At 38.3% G+C, this 17,853-nt stretch overlaps 1 protein-coding gene across 8 annotated transcripts in view; it reads left to right on the top strand.

Moving 5' to 3' along the window:
* The window catches only part of KCNIP4 (potassium voltage-gated channel interacting protein 4), a 433,914-nt gene that overhangs the window by 404,354 nt on the left and 11,707 nt on the right, over nt 1-17,853 (top strand). For all 8 annotated transcript variants that reach the window (XM_074904598.1, XM_074904593.1, XM_074904597.1 and 5 more), the window contains 2 exons: nt 6,849-6,918; nt 15,078-15,148. In XM_074904598.1, the coding sequence (XP_074760699.1) occupies nt 6,849-6,918; nt 15,078-15,148 (141 nt within the window). The remainder of the gene's footprint in view (nt 1-6,848; nt 6,919-15,077; nt 15,149-17,853) is intronic.

The raw sequence follows: 17,853 nt of genomic DNA, 5'->3' as shown, positions 1-17,853 counted from the left end.
GTTCTCAAAAGTGAAGTGGGATTTTGGATCTGTCTGACTGGAAACTTGCATCTATCTGATACCTTCTTCGTTTGATCTTGGACTATTATGTCTGACAAATGGGGTAATATTTGGGTATAACCTGATTAAAGTTTATCTGTGAATGATCTTCTGAAAAGGAAGAAAAGATTAGATTGTGATGTGCAGATTCAGAGGGGGTTTGATAGACCAGTTCTTCCAAGAACTAGGAAACAGAGACTATGTGAAACAGGGCCTGGTGCCCTATTGCAAGGGTGAAGAGAAAAAAAGACAGGCAGGAGTAAGGCAGCAGCCAGAGGAACTGGCAAGAGGCTCTGGGGAGTGGAGGCAAAGGAGCACAGAAATGACTGGGAACAAGATCCATCCTTCTGCGGAACCAAGCAGCTCCAGAGGAACCCAATAGATTGGCAAATCTGGGAAAAAGAGCTTGATTGGGCTACCCTGTGTCAGGGGCAAGCTGGGATATTCCGTTAAACAGCAGGCAGCCAGAGGAGGCATTTGAAACAAGCTGTTGTGGATTTGCAGCTGTAGGAAGGAAAATTAAATGCCTCAGAAACCTTGACATTGAAATTACCATCACCATGCCATTGTTCTTTGGCTTTTATGTCGCTTCCAGTTTTTGTTTTTATTTTGCAACTTTAACTTTGTGCAGTATAACTTTACCACCCCTGCTCAGCCAATTATCACATCTGAACTGAGATGTATGCATTTTTAATGACCCAGCAGCTTAATCCTAACAGCGCTTAGAGTCATATTCATCATTTCAACAAACTAAAACCATTTTTTTTACTGTGACACTGCTTGTTTGAGAGAAATTTTTCTGTTTGTCTCTAATCCTCCCATCCGTGCACCCTTCTGCTTTTGTAAATACTTACCCTCCTGGTTGCAATGAACCTATGGCTACAGAGCCACTGCCTGAACACCAGCACTGGGAGGCGAAACATTGTTATCTGAAGTAAATTGGCAAAACATACAGACGCTATTGAGGGTCAGAGATCTAGATTTAGGTTTTGAAAGTGGCAGTTGGTAAGGTTTATAAGTCTAGTTAGTTTTGGATCTGGTGTTGTATCTGTACAACAAATACCTGCTTGGCTCAGCTGCTGCAGTACAATGCTTATCAATACCGTTCTGGCAAAAGTCTTCAGGGTGATTGTTATGCTGATATCGATGTGTCAGCTTCTGTGTCAGGGTACAAAGGGGCCCTTTCAGAGTGAGATTTATCCGGTGTTTCTCCTTCTTCCAAGTCATAGTGAGATCATGTTAGAGATGTTTCACCAAAGTCCTTATCTTTTCCATCCTTGGAGGGACTGTTTGCATCTTAATTTCTTATGTGTGCTACTTTTCACACTTTGTTTTGGAGGAGGGTCAAGATAGGAGTAATTTGTGAACTGAGTATCACTGTACTTGTTCCAGATAATTTATGTAGTGCTTAAATACTATCAAATGAATTTTCAGATTTCTGATTTCCCTTGCACTTAATTTTTCCGTAAGCCTAGACAAAACACTGTACATTTCAAGTATAAAATTTGCCAATATAATACATTACTGTAGCCACACTTAAAAAATCCTTCTATCTGATAAAATGTTGACTAATGGTTTGCTGATAATTTTGCTGAGTAATTTTACTACATAGCTACTGTTGTCTTCCCATGGGAGGCCAATATAGGCTAAATACACATCAATGTGCACTGATTAAACACCAAAACCATGTGTTTTTTTCTGGAGAAAGCTAAATGTTTAGTCCAAAAACACTAATTATACTTCTTAATGGGAGAAATTAATTTGATGTTGCAACCCATGTGAATTGCATAATTATAATTTAGCTCAGTTTTCTACAAATATGAAAGTCATAAGAAGGCCTAAGTTTCAATTGCATACATCAGAACAAACATTAGATACAGCAAATTTAAATCAACTTTAGGTATGCAGAATTAGGGAGTGCATAAAGTTAAAAGTTAATTTTCATAAATCTTAAAATCATTAAAGACTGAAGAAACATAAGCTTCAGAACCTATTGTCTCAAGTCTTTAACCCACACCCTTCTGTCCTGGTTCCTGTTTGTAATGGCAAATTATAAAGGTCCACTTATCAAACAAAGTTTCTCATCTCATCCCTTAGAAAAGCTCTGCCACATACACAGACAACTTTCTAAGACTGTTTAACAGTACAAATTTTCACTGAAATTAAGGGCTGTCTCAAGCATCACCACAGTTTAGGGTAGCCAGAAGAGTGAAAAAGTTTTTCCTGTTGTCTAAGATGAGCTCACAAACCTCAGACTGTGGCCACTGAACTTTGTTAAATTGTCTGTCCCTACGAAGAATTTGGTTCCTTTAGCTGTTAGTGCCCTTCAGGTGGGCTGCGATTAGCTCATCTCTTAGTGATGGTCTAGACTAAACAAGACCAGCTCTCACAGTCTGTCTTTGTTGACCATGTGCTCTCATGCCTAGTAGTCTTCATGGCCTTCTTCTTCAGTTCCTCCACATCCCTGGGAGGGCTCCAAGACTGTCCCGAGTAGAGGGAAAGAATAACCGTCAGCCTGCTGGCCTTGTCACAGGAAGTGGTTTATCTTATTTGTGGTAAGAATTCTTTGTTGGCTCATACTCAGCTTGACATCCACTGTGACCCCACGTCCTTTTTGGCAGCCAGACACTTCACAGCTGTTACTAGGGCAAAGGATGATTTCTTTCCAGACACAGAACATTGCTATTCTTGTTGAGCTTCATGAGGTGCCTGTTGGCCCAGATTTTGTTATTAATTTTGCCTAGATTAAGATATTAAATCAAGGCCATTTTTTAAATTCTCATGCTGTTTTGATCAAAGCCCTATTATACTCAAATGAAAAATTAGGAACTGGACTGGGCTATGAAAAGCCACCATGGGTTTTGGTTGTGGAACTTTTGGTAGAATTAGCTTTAAAGTATATGCATGCTATCTCAAAATTACATACATGTTCTTCCATTAAATTTTTTGTTTTATGGAAAATTTAAATTTTCAGTTAGAATAGAAGTACATGCAAAAAGAGAAAATATCAGTTAGAGATAATTAAGTCAACGGACGTGAACATATATCTAAAATGAAGCAGAATGAAAACTGACAGCAGATAATGCATGGGATGGAGAACCTGTCATGCAAAAGCCTATAATTAAAATACATTTTAAATTGACAAAGCTCCTAATGCAGATTTATTTATCATACAAAATTGTTTGTTATGCAGACAAAAGTCTGGGATTTGAGTTTGTTTCCTCTGCATTCTCTTTCCTACATTTCACTATTTCTCCTTTTTTGTGTCTTTTTGGGTTTGCCTCTTGTCTAAAAAGGGTGTTGATTAGGTAGTAAAGAAGAATCCACCTATTGCAGTATTCTCAGAAATACTGAAGAAAAGACAGCTTAGACAGCATGAAACTTGTAAATAATTTACAGGTTTTGGAGCGGTTCAGAAGACTATGTACTAGAATTGTAATTTCCCAGCAGTAATACTGCAAGCAAGAGAGATCATCAAAAGGCAGAGTCATATTTATTATTCTCTGTCTCTTCTTTCTATGGGTTTATATTATTTTCTCCTTAAAGGAGGGAGCACTGGACTCAGGAAAAACAGTTCAAGATTAACTTTTCCTCCTTTTTATACTCCAGAAGGAAAATATAATACATCATTAATTCAATTTAAAAAGACCGTCAAGCAGAAATTTTCTGTAACAAAATAAATTATATACAGCTGGAGGAAAAAAGAATATAGGAAATGGTTTAAATAAGCCTCACATGTTTCTTTCAAACTATTTAATTATTTTCCTCTCTTTTGTAAGAGTTTAATGAAAGGTTAGAAAGATTTTTTTAATTATAGTTGGTACAATGGAGGGACTTAGCAATAACCTGACATAAAGCCATGGGACTTACTTAACAAATACTTAACAATTACAATAATAAATCTCTTCCACTGAACTAGAGAAATCTCCTGATAAACACAATAAAGCCAGATTTATGAGTCAAGAGAAGAGCAGTCTTAGAGGTAAATGATGTTGGCTACATATGTATTTAGATGAAAATTATTTAAGAACAGAAGTGTTCACTGTCTTGTAGAGTCTTGGAGGAAAGATCCAAGATAAAGAAAGAAAAGTTTGAACTGATGTTTCTGATAACAGTAGTTGGCCAGCATCATAGATTTCTAATTAATGTCCTTAAGATACCATTAATACAGACCTCCAAGGATGGAAAAGGTAAGGTGTTACTGGTAATACTGTGGTAAAGAGCAAAGGAAAATACAGAGGGTCTATCTCGTTAAACTCAAAAGGTCATTCCTGGCTCTACTAATACGTAATTCTGTGAAAGTAGATTGCCTTTTCAAGCAAAGTTTCTTTCAAACAATATGGTGAAACTGAAGTTCATTAAGTGGCAGAGAAAGGTACCACTTTTAAATGAGGAAATCATGTATTTCTCTAAAAACAGGCTGTTAACTTATTTTGAACTAACAGAGAATAAATTAGACCATTTTTTCTAGAGCACCTTTAATCTCCTCTAACATCACAACATTTAAATGCAGACAGGAGATGGGAGTCTTATTCTTCACAGCTTTTGTCTAAGGACTGACACAGTTCAAGTTGATGGAATTTCCTGTAAAAAAGGGGAGAACACTCTTGGCAAAATGAGCATAGTTTGAAAGTCTTTCTCATCCAAGGAAAAGGTAGAAAAATTGCTTTGCATGTTAATAAGCCATAATTAGATGAACTTAAATGCACATTGTCATTCATTATTTATTAAGCTTCTCAGAAAAAATAAAAAAAAAGCAAACTCTGAGTTGTACAAATTCAAATACACAGGTTTTCCTTTTATTTCAACCAAAACGTGCCTAGCCTTTTGTTTGAAAAGAAATTACATGCAGAATAGAAAGAAACCACGGCTTCTCTTTTTAAATTCTAAAATACTGCATTGCCCTTTCACTCTGCTACCCATCTCAGGGGGAAGGCTGCTTTATTCTTTCTTGGGGAAGTCTGGGAATGATGTAGAGTATAAACTAATGTATGCTTGGAAGAGGAACTTCCAAATACCTTTGCTACATTTTCTACATTGAATAACTATAATGTTATATCAATGAACACTTCACTGATGTTTTCTTTATTGTGCTTCAAATACAAATAAAAATACTGCTCTTTTGCATGCACTTGTACAAATCCAGAAGGCAAAAAAAGACAAGCAGCATAGTAAACCTGCTAGGGCCCACAGAGACACTAGACCATCTGAATACAGTCTTTTTAGGAAGCTGGTAGAGCAGAGAGAGAGGTTTTAGAATGCCCTCACACCCAAATACATATACAGGCAGGGAGATGACACCTCAATTAATGGATTGCTCCTTACCTGATGAAGGGTAGAGATGCTAGATCCGTTTCACTGTTCCTCTCATTCCCCAAAGGCTTTGGTTTGAAAGGCAGTGTGGCCCAGCAGTCAGTATATATCTGATCTTACAGAGAGCTCTGCTCTAATTCTCCCTCCATTGGTGACAGCCTCTGTGTCAAGGAACAAATAATTTCATACTTTTGTCCCCATGACCACTGTTTGTCTGTCTGTTCTGATTAAACAGAACTTTTTTTTTTTTTACTATGTGTTTGTACATGCTTAGTTATGGTGAAGAGCTGATTTTGGCTGAGGATAAGTGACATAAATCAAAATAATCTGATATGATTGTTTTTCAGGTGATGCATTCATCTCTCCATTAGCAAGATTACACTATTTCTTAGCAGAAGCTGTCAGAACTATGAATATCTCAGATCTCAGTCTTCCTTATTTAATCTAATAAAAATATCATTTTCCCTCACAGGAAAAGCTGTTATTACACTGGTAAAAGATGTTACACTGTCCTTTATCTTCATTTAAAGCTATTTCCTTTCCCCAGTTTCAGACTAGGAGCACATAAATTTGAGCTATCAGTCCAAATAGCATAGCAGTAGACAAAAATAGATGTATGAACATTAACACTTAATTTGTCTTTTCTTACTTTACTTTGTTTCTAGAAATATTTCCCTTTTAAAGAGCTTGCCAGGCTTTTTTCACCCTCTGTGTTAAAGAAGGAATTAAGGCATAAAGGAATTAAGTGCATTGCCCAAAGTCATCTGCTTAGTGCGGCAAATTCAGGACTAGACATCAACTGACTGGTATTTGATGTTTATGTGTGACTTAGTAAAAAATACAGTATTCCTTCTGCTTTTCAGAAGTCATTTTTGTAAAGTTACTGCTCTAATCTTTTTTCTTCTCCTTCACTTTGTTTCAGTTTTTCATAATCACTCTGCTCTGACACTTTCTGCTTATTCTTTCTTACATATTTCAGTTTATGAAAAAGATGTAAAGAGACAGAAGGATCTGCAGAGTTTGAATAAGGACTTCTGTGGCAGGGTCTTTGGAATTCATTAAATATAGCTTTTAGGTAGAATATGACTGCACGTTCTGTTAGTAATATCTAACTGCAAATGCAGTTTACGTTCCTGCTTGGTTTCCACACCATGCAAATGCTGCTTGCAGATGCAGGAGTGACCACACATGGCCCACAGCCACACCAATAGCTCCACACACTGCAGCAGAGTGGTCACTGCTCACGTCTGTCACTCAGGTATCAAGACTGAAGTTGAGATGTATGGCATAGAAGAAATTTTGTCCCATAAGAACTCTTCAGGAAGATGCTTCAAAGTGATAAATATTTAATTGAGCATAAATATTTTGTTGAAAGCGCAAAATCAGACAAGTCAAACTCTTGGAGACACATACATGTTTTGTACGGTCTCATGAACATATGATTTGACTGGATCATGTTGGATGGTATTCATTTCTTCTCTTTCACTTTTTTTCAGGAATGCCCCAGTGGTGTTGTCAATGAAGAAACCTTCAAAGATATTTACTCTCAGTTCTTTCCACAGGGAGGTGAGTACTTGACAGATGTAATTAGTACTACAGTGAACAGTGAGTTATGTTTGTTATTTCCTAAGTCTGACAAAAGAGCCTGCTGTTCAGTTAACAAGATTGCTGTCTCAAGCTCTGTCTGAACTCATGGGATACTTTCTTAATGTCTAGACACATTTTAGGGTATATATATGTCTGAATGAAATGCAATGATATCTACAAATCAGTCTTCTATTATGAAGTTACGGCCTGTGTTTGGGTACCTTTGAAAACCACGTTTCTCTGAGGAGGTTATTTCTTTTTAAATTTTCTACACAATCTTCCACATTATCTTTTATTCCATAGAACCCTCCACAGTAGGAATAAAAACTGTAGAAGGCACTACAGGTACCCTTTACTATTGATGGCAGAACCCCTTTGACTTCTATGGGGTTTCTCTACTTAAATGAGGTCTTTTTTCGCTAACCTTAATTTCAATTAATTAATTTCCAGGGGTTTCATGAATTTCTTTATCTTCATTATCTTTTAACGCAATGAAGGTAACAGAAAAATGTATAAGTTTTTTGCCTTGAACCTTGGATTTTCTTTTAATTTGAATTATTTTCCTCTTTGTTCTTCCTCTTGCTTTTACCATTCAATCCTCCATATTCTCCTACAACTCTTCAATCCTGCCTCTTCATCTTCTCCCACAGCTCCTGAGATTTGCATGTTTCCCTGGGACTGTTCATAGCTCTTTCTTTTCACTTGTATTTAAAAACCCCACACACTTAATTGGTAGGAACAAAACGTCTCCCAATTAGTTTTATTTTGCATAAAGACCTAGAAGATAAAGAGCAGCATTCAGGGTGGATTACCATCACTGAAATCCTTAACAAGTAGGCACACTCAATAGGTAAGAACAAAAGGCTAAAAGGGTTGACCTGCCTAGTGATTATTTCTATATCCAAGCTTTTAAACCAGACTAACAATTACAGTTTCAGATATTACATTTTTTAATTACCCTGGCTGGTGAAAATAATTCTCTGCATGTGATTTATTACACCTTTACTGCACTTAATAATAAAAAAATTATCTTTCCTATTTTTACACTCAGAATTGTTTATGGGCAAAGAGAAAGCACACATTTTCTAAAAGTAAAGCTAAAACGTATTGAGAGAAAAAATGTAATCTTAAAAGACTAATCTTTATTAGTCCAGACCTAATAGAGAAAAGAAAGAATATTAATGTAGTTAAAATTGATACATACTCAATTCTTAGTTTCTACCCCTTTTTCTAGTGCTAATACTCACCTTTCTGCTGCTCCTCTGGGCTTTTAGGGCAGTGGCATCATTTGGAGGAGGAGGTGGGGACTGCAGTGAGCTGTTGGCATCTGGAGTCCTTCCCTGAGATGAACAGGATGTTGGTGCTTTTTACTTCCTCACTCTAGGATTCACCTGCGGTCATTTCTACATGTTTGCTAACATGTTTTTACACCTTTTTTTTTTTTTCCTCCATTGATTTGTATCTCCACATTACACCCAAACATATTATAGGTGGTGACTTTTACATGTGTTAGATACTATTTCTTTGTTCTCTTTGTTACCCCTAAAACCAGTGTTGCCCAGCTCTAACACCTGCATTTCTTTAACTGACCATGGGTGAGTTCTTTATAGATGTGAGGTCTCCAGTGCCAGCCTGCGCCCCATCCCCTCTCATCCCACACCTGCTCTCCTCTGCGCTGCATCTTGTCTCTCTGCTGCTCAAGGCCTCTGCTGGGTATGAGGCAAAAAGTTCTTCTCTCCATTGCATCATCATGTTAGAGTCATAAATACCTACTTCTAAATAGAATAACTGCTTGTTTCTGCTGCCTGTATAAAGCTATAGTTTCACTACAAAAGTAAAACCAATGAGCCTTAGAAACCTGATAAATCTGAGAGACTGCTGGTACATCTAAACCACGGGAAACAAATCTGCAAGCTGACGAGCCTCCATCCTGGGGCAAGCTACCTATAAAACTTGCATCTTCATAGTAACAGTGGCAATACTGCATTACTGGGGCACATCATTACACTATTTGCTGCAATTTCAGCAATGCCATTACTCTACCTGCAGCAAGTGAGCTACAATTTTATGAAAAAAAAATGCTTTTTCTTCATTTAACTTTAGTAAAATACAGTAAAAATTTAGATTTTTAGCAGGACAGAAAAGTATCAAACCCAGATAAGTCACTCATCAGTAACAGATGTTGTTGTATACTAGTAACAGAATTTTTAGTTTTCTTAATAAAGCTGTTTCAGAGATTTCAGCAAAAACCACCGAGACCATCAGAATCTATCCCCTTCCTCTCACCATCCTACATAGCCTCTACACAATGGCACACAGGCTTAACAGTACATAAAGACATCACAAACAAATGTGAAAGCCTCATGTAGTTTTCCTCAAAACTTCAGGAAAAATAATCAGTGGAAAGAGCAGAAGAGCTGAATCTCCTTGGAAGAGTAACAGCTCACATCAGTAATCCTTTAATTTCTGTGGGGCCACTGAGACTTTAACTGTTTTGTGTAGGTTTTGTGCTGTTCTGTAGGTGCCTGTGTTGACTTTCGCCATTTTCTGAGAGGTACAGGAGCCAAAGTCTATTCTTTGTTCTTCACATTAGCCAAAGTATCTTCAAACCCCAATTAATTATCTGTATTTGCATATCCTTGCATACTAATAACAGGGTGAGATCATCATATTTAACTGTCTAGTTAAGCAGCCAGACTGGACACTTAAATCTTTGAATGTATTGCCAAAATATTGTGTACAGCTGAGACTTCTCATTTTCAACTGTGCTTAAAATACTGGTTTTATGTATGTCTGAATATTGAAAAGGAAAAAAAAAAGTTTAAAAGTTGTCCCCAAATTAAGACATGTGTTGTATATGTAGATCTCTGCCCCAATTTTCTATGTAATGCAAAACCAGATATAATGTGATGTATCATTATAACAATTCATAGCAAACAAAATGATGTTGTGTAAGATTTTAAGCTTCAGGGTGACCAAGCAATCATGAAAAAGTCCTGTTCCAATGTCATCCAGTAAGTCACTTCATCACATGACTTTCAAGACTATCCAGGACAAGGTACAGGAAGAGTAGAAAGAGGACAAGAGAGCCACAAGAGTAACAAAGGAGATGACACTGGGTTGCAGTAAAAACAATGTATTTTAAAAGGCAGAAGTAAGTTTGTAAAAATCTTTCCATGCCAGAAAGGCACATCAGTAACTTGTTTGTAGCAAACCACTCCATACAGGTGAATCAATAGGCCCCCTGCATTGATGCAATGGATTGTCTGAAATAGAACTTGGACTTGTTCTTCAGCCTGGCCCATTGTAGATAAGAATCCACACACTGAACAATTATTACACTCCTTGTCAGTTATTAACAAACCATATTAGGTTCATGGTTCGATAAGGCATACTCCTGGATGTATAATGACTAACATTTTTTTGTCTCTGATGTTTAATATATTTAAATGGTGTATTTCAAAGAAATTCTTATTTAATAGCTGTTCCTGTCTCAACCTGTCAAAAAATCAATTTAGCCTACTAGTTACGATATCAGATCCCTGAAAAGAAAAGGTATTTTATTAAAAAAGTTAAGCTTTTGTCTAACATGATTCATATTCAGGATTTAAGGGGGTGGGGTAGAGGGGAATCACATTAAAAGGCTGCAATTAAAAGACTAGTGTACCTCATCCTGCTGTGGTTTTGAAGGCAAAATTTCACACCAGAATTGCCTGAACAAACAACCCTGAAAAAGACCTCTGATTTTTTTTTTTTCATGAAAAGGTACTAGAAGGAAAAGATTCTTCAGCTAGACATTTTTTTTCATATAGCATCATACAAAAAGAGTAATATACTGTATCATGTATGGGCAACCAATAATAAAAAACCTTTGTGTTAACCTTTGTGTTTTCTGTAAATATACAGAAAATAATTAGAAATATTTCACTTGTTTTTCAGAAATAAATGCCAAGAGAATGGAAAGCTATTTAAAATTCAATTTACAGTAATTATACCTCTCTAATATGTTTTTTCCCTGAAGATGGTTTGCAGTGTATATTCTGTTGCACAACAGAAGTCTCAGTAGATTATAGAAAATATGACTATTAAAATCCTAAATATAAACTGAAGTCAACAAATTTACATTTTTCAGTTAAAGTGGGAATTTATCTGCTAGGCCATACTTAAGTAATTACACTGGTGACTGGATACATGAATGAATGAATCTCTCAATAGTCTTTGGGGTTTTTTTAATTATCTGAAAATGCATTAACAGACACAGGGTTTAAAGGTTGCAGAGTTTTTTTTCTTGTTAAAATTATTTCACTTCATATGAAATTAACATATTGAAGTAAGACCAGAGACTTTACTTGCTAATATCAGGTCTGAATCTGTGAAGTACACAGTTTTGAGTTTAGGTATACTTGGTTCCTTGGGGTCAAGATGGCATTTCAGGTGGGAGACCCAAGACTATCACTCAGTTTAATTCAAAACAATATTTTGGGCTGTGACAAATAAAGGTTTCCAAGATTGACATACAAGGTAAAATGGTTTAGTGCCAAGAAATCAGAAAAAGATAGCTCAGCCCTGATGAGGTTTTTCTGTGACAGGGAGGTTTTGTCCTGCAAGGGGAACACAGATTTCTCAACACTTCTCACTTTACTAAAAGATTGTGAGGTTAATGTTAATTAACCTAAAATGAATGTAAATACATGAAGTAGGAAGAGCAAAGCAATGAATATTAAAAGTAAACACTACCTCAACCTACATTAATTTGCATGGTGTTGAGGGAGGCAGAAGGCCCTAAGGAAAGCTGACTTCCCATAACCCCAGCAGCTTGTACTTCACATCAAGAGGGCAGTCTCTGGAGAATCACAGAATCACAGAATTAACTACATTGGAAAGGACCTTGAAGATCATCCAGTCCAACCGTTAACCTAGCACTGAGAGTTCCCAACTACACCATATCCCTAATCGCTATGTCAGCCTGACTCTTAAACACCTCCAGGGATGGGGACTCCACCACCTCCCTGGGCAGCCCATTCCAACACCTAACAACCCCTTCTGGAAAGAAATGCTTCCTAATATCCAGTCTAAACCTTCCCTGGTGCAACTTGAGGCCATTCCTTCTTGTCCTATCGCTTGTTACTAGGCTGAAGAGACTCATCCCCAGCTCTCTGCAGCCTCCTTTCAGGGAGCTGTAGAGGGCAATGAGGTCTCCCCTCAGCCTCCTCTTCTCCAGACTAAACACCCCCAGTTCCCTCAGCCGCTCCTTGTACGACCGGTGCTCCAGAGCCTTCACCAGCTCCATTGCCCTTCTCTGGACACGCTCGAGTCATTCAATGTCCTTTTTGTAGTGAGGGGCCCAAAACTGAACACAGGAATCGAGGGGCGGCCTCACCAGTGCCGAATACAGGGGTAAGATCCCTTCCCTGTCCCTGCTGGCCACGCTATTGCTGACACAAGCCAGGATGCCATTGGCCTTCTTGGCCACCTGGGCACACTGCTGGCTCCTGTTCAGCCAGCTGTCAATCAACACCCCAGGTCCCTCTCTGACTGGCAGCTCTCCAGCCACTCCTCCCCAAGCCTGTAGCGCTGCTGGGGGTTGTTGTGGCCCAAGGGCAGCCCCCGGCATTTGCCTTTATTGAAACTCCTCCAGTTGGCCTCAGCCCATGGCTTCAGCCTGTCCAGGTCTCTCTGCAGAGCCTCCCTACCCTCGAGCAGATCAACACTCCCACCCAGCTGGGTGTCATCTGCAAACTGACTGAGGGTGCACTCGATCCCCTCGTCTAGATCATCAATAAAGATGTGAAACAGGAGTGGCCCCAACACCGAGCCCTGGGGGACACCACTCGTGACTGGCCACCAACTGGATTTAACTCCGTTCACCACAACGCTTTGGGCCCGGCCATCCAGACAGTTTTTTACCCAGCAAAGCGTGTGCCCATCAAAGCCTCGAGCAGCCAGTTTTGCCAGGAGAATGCTGTGGGAAGTGGTGTCAAAGGCCTTACTAAAGTCAAGGTAAACAACATCCACAGCCTTTCCTTCATCCAATAAGCAGGTCGCCCTGTTGTAGAAGGAGATCAGGTTTGTCAGGCAGGACCTGCCTTTCATAAACCCATGCTAACTGGGCCTGAGCATCTGGTTGTCCCTCATGTGTTGTGTGATGGTACTCAGGATGAGCTGCTCCATCAGTTTCCCGGGCACTGACGTCAAGCTGACAGGCCTGTAATTTCCCAGATCATCCTTCCGACCCTTCTTACAGATGGGCGTCACACGGGCCAATTTCCAATCTGTCGGGACCTCCCCGTCAGCCAGGACTGCTGGTAAATGATGGAAAGCGGCCTGGCGAGCACCCCAGCCAGCTCCTTCAGCACCCTCAGGTGTATCCCATCTGGTCCCATAGACTGGTGTGTGTCTGTGTGATGCAGCAGGTCACTGACTGTCTCTTCCTGGATTGGGGGTGGGGTGGGGGGTGCTCTCCCAGTCTCTGTCTTCTGGCTGAGGAGGCTGGATTCCCTCAGTACAACTAGTCTTGCTATTACAGATAGAGGCAAAGAAGGCATTAAGCACCTCAGCCTTCCCGTCATCACTTGTTATCATGTTTCCTTCTGTGTGTAGCAGGGGATGGAGACTCTCTCTGGTCTTTCTTTTGCTGTTGACATACTTACAGGAACATTTCTTGTTGTCTTTGATTGCTGAAGCCAAATTAATTTCCAGCTGGGCTTTAGACGTCCAGATTTCCGCCCTGAATAGCCTCACAGCATCTTTGTAATCACTGTGAGTAGCTAGCCCCTTCCTCCAAAGGCTGTAAACTCTCCTTTTCTCCCTGAGTTGCAGCCAAAGCCCCCTGTTTAGCCAGGGTGGTCTTCTCTGTCGCCGGCTTCTCTTAGAGCACCTGGGGAACGCCTGCTCCTGAGCCATTAACACTTCCTTCTGAAAGAGTGTCCAGCCTTCCTGGACCCCTATACCCTTCAGGACCATCTCCCAAGGGATTCTGTCAAGCAGGTGCCTAAACAAGACAAGTCAGCCCTTTGGAAGTCCAGAATGTCAGTCCTGCTTAGCGCTCTCCTGGGCTAAGAATAGAGAACACTATTATTTCGTGATTGCTGTGCCCAAGTTGTCCTCCAACCACGACATCATCCACCCGTCCTTCTCTGTTCACAAAGAGGAGATCCAGCAGGGCACCTTCTCTGGTTGGTTCTCTCACCAGCCGTGTCAGGAGGTTGTCTCCCACACATTCCAGGTATCTCCGAGACTGGTCCCACTCTGCTATGTTCTCACTTCACAATATATTACTCCTGGAGAAGGTTATGCCTCTTGGAAGTCGTTCAATGGAAATGGAAGGATGGATCTTTACAAAAACTTAGAGGCTTGACAGATTTACATTCATGCTGTCTTGTGTTTCTAAAATGAGTCAATATGCACTGGTTAGTAAGTTTGAAAAGTATAGAAATAATTAGTGAAGGGATCACTTATTTAAGGTCATCTTTCAGAGTCTTATTGACCACTTCAGTTAGTCACAGCCAGTTTTTACAAGGTTTTTAAGCACCTAGCTCTCACGGGAATTAAGCAGCAGATTAGCTTCTCAGCACAGGATTTTCTCTCACTTGTGGCTGAGCCTATGACCTGAGTGCAGCAGCAGCTTTCTGACAAGCTCAGCTTCAACCTGGGTAACAGGCCTGTCTTCAGAATTAAAATGTTATGCCAGATGTACAGATGGTAGTGTCTGCTTCCCTCATTTAAAGTGAACAAATAAACACATTTTTCTTTTTTAACATGCGAGATAGATCCCCTCACTGTCATTTAACTGGTAAAGTAGTGTTCCCATTAATACAGGTTGTTTCAGTGAAATGACTTCTTGGCTAATCATTCAGATATCAGTGATTAGCAGAAATGGGAATGAAAAGGAATAAAGATATTCTAGACCAGAATTTTAGATTTTCTGTTCCTACTAGTGTAGCTACGCACATACTTGCACTTACAATTTATCCCTCCTCCCCTGCCAAGAAAAAGTTTAAACTGAATTGAAAATTTAGTCTTGCTATGACATTTTGGTATCAATATATATCTTGGCATCAATTTTTTTTTTCATGGAATGAAATTAAATGAAATGAGATGTGCTTGCTATGAATAATTTTTACTGTTTTAAATTGTAGATTCCACAACTTATGCACATTTTTTGTTTAACGCATTTGACACTGACCACAATGGATCTGTAAGTTTTGAGGTAAGTTATACTGTTACTTCTTTACCTGCTATTGAATATTTTGCCATTCCTTGTAATTAAGTCCAGTTTGGTGGCTTTTATTATAAGCCTCACATTATGAAAAATTTAGCTTATGTGACTCAAGCATCAAGTTCTTCCCAAGTATTAACAAAAGTCACTATTATTATTATTTTATAATTGTATATCAAAATGGTAACTCAGACTGTGCTGCTATGTAATATTTTTATAAATCTGCTAATTTAAAAGGTAACCCAATTTATATGCAAGCTACATAAAATAATCCTTATATTCCTCCCTGCCTCTGCAAGGTGAGAAGGACTCTGAACTACAACTAATGTTATGGGGATGAGCCAGCCAAAATAGGATTGTTCACACACTCTATTAGTTTCCAGAAGGCTCTACAAAAAAAAAAAAAAAAACACACCAGGCTTTAAAGCAAATGTGTTTAAAAGCACAAGAGTTTGAGATTAATTCTTTCTCTATTTAACTGTCCAATCTGTTTTCAAAATTCTGCCTTTCCTTGATAAGGCTGATGGCATTACCTACAAAGGCTGATGTCATCAACGCAATAACATGGTAAAAAGGCCAGCTCACCTCAACAGTTTAGATGAAAACAGGGTGTACAAAATACTGCAAAGGAGACATTATTTTAAAGTGTAGAATTAAAAAAATTTAAAATCTCAGTTCATTTGCAAAAGTATATATTTGCTTTATCATGTTTTGCTTAGTTTTATTTATAATGGACGGATTATATCTTTTCAATTTGAGATTGGATTGTGATAAATACATCCACTTTAACTTTGTTTATATGTCCTATACATGTTTTTTATGACTTACTTGAGTGAATGATGTTGTGAGGTGTGACAGAAATCTTTTTGAAAGCATTTTCGGTTTTGTTATTGATAGAATGAGAAACCTCGCCAAGCAGGTGCACTGTGATCAGGAATCTATACCTCAACTGGGACTATAACCGGATCGTTTAGTGGGGGATTATTTGCATCTATTTAAAAAAACCCATGAACCTCAACTACCTTTTTCTGGGCAGCTGAAATCAATGGGCTCCACGTGAAGCTAGAACCAGGAATGGAGGTTTTATTCACATCTTCTGTACATAGGCTAATTGTACAAGGGATCCTTCTGGTTAAATCAGCAACAGCAGAGGCACTGAGAAAACATTTTTAGCATCAGTATATGAGAAGTATTTCTGCTGTTATCATTAAGAATAATGAGAACAAAAAAAGCTTTTGTATCTTCCCAGGACAGGTTGTTGACATTTGTATCTCAGACAGAAAGCCTTAAGAAATGCAGTATCCCTTTTTAAGGGATTTGAATATCTCAAAGTGCAGGTCTGTGTACAAAAAAGGCTTTGCAATAAAATAAATCAGGAAAAGAAAAGAAGCAGTGGGCTTTTTTTCATTGCCAAACCAGACATTTCCAGCTTACTGTTGTTCCATTTCGACTCAGAGTCATCCAGACGTTGATATTATTTGCTCTAATTGTGGATTCAGCATAACTCTAGTGCTGTCAAAAGACTTGCTTCTGTGTCCTTGTACCATGTAGCAGCATTATACTTACAAACTGTTTGAGAGCCTTTATTAAAACTTCCTCCTTATGTTAAAAATGTTTAAAAATGTGAAAGTAGCTGCAAAACATGAAAGTGGATATTCTGAAATGTGAAAAATACAATCATGTCATTTTTTCCTGCTGATTTGTATTGTAGGTACAGCTGTGCCATATTCTTTCTATACCAATCTGTACTCTAGTTTTCTAATTTCCATTAGAAAGAAAAAAAACAAACAGCACAAAAGGTAGAGAAAAAGGAAGTGATTTAAAAATTTGGAGAATAAATAATAATTTACCCCAATTTACTTTCTATATCAAAATGTAGGAGTAAATACAATTTAATATTATGACCTATGATGAAAAACACTCTTCAGCTCTCTTCTATGTAAAAAGCGTATGAAAATCTGAAACAGTACTGAAAGAATGTTAAATCAGAATTACATTTTCTGCATTGCATTCTCCCTTTTCTCATAAAGCAGTAGTAGTTGGAGTTGTAGGGAAGAAGAAAGAGGGAATTTATTCTAGCTTTTTTTTGTCTTTTCTAAGTGTGATTTTGATGAGAGAAAAATCACTCAGTAATCCCACTAATTCTCAGTGCCTTGAAGTACAAAGCTGTGCCCAAATTCAATGGAAATGTTTAAAGGTTTTTGTCATTTTTAATAAGAAACAAACTTGTATTTGTCCAAAAATGACTAATAATTCTTAGCAAAGTTGTTGGTGATTTTCTGATTGCTTTATTACTTGTTACCTGATAAATTTTCACTAATTAATAAATTAACAGGCATGTTGACTCAGTTCCATAGGGGACTCCAGATCTTAAGAACATACATACACAATCTTGGTATTTCACTCATAATAACAGTGATAAACAATCATTGTCTCCAAGGCAGTAATATGAGGGTAGCAGTTTAATAAATGTATCCAAATGTGATTCTCTGTGTTCAACACAAAAAGCCTTGTTCATGTTGTGTCGGAAATGAGCTAATTTTTCTCAAGACAGTGTTGATCTCATAAGTATTTTAATACCAGCTGCTGTAAAGTAGCTACAAAGAAATATAATTCCTCTTAACACCAGCTCCTCCACAGTGGTCTTTTCTTAGGCACACCAGGGCTCCACCACCTCTGTGACTAACATTCATCAC

Source organism: Athene noctua, chromosome 4 (assembly GCF_965140245.1).
Source record: "Athene noctua chromosome 4, bAthNoc1.hap1.1, whole genome shotgun sequence".
Lineage (NCBI taxonomy): Eukaryota > Metazoa > Chordata > Aves > Strigiformes > Strigidae > Athene > Athene noctua.
Note: the sequence above shows the minus strand (reverse complement) of the source record. Positions and strands in the feature narration are given on the sequence as shown.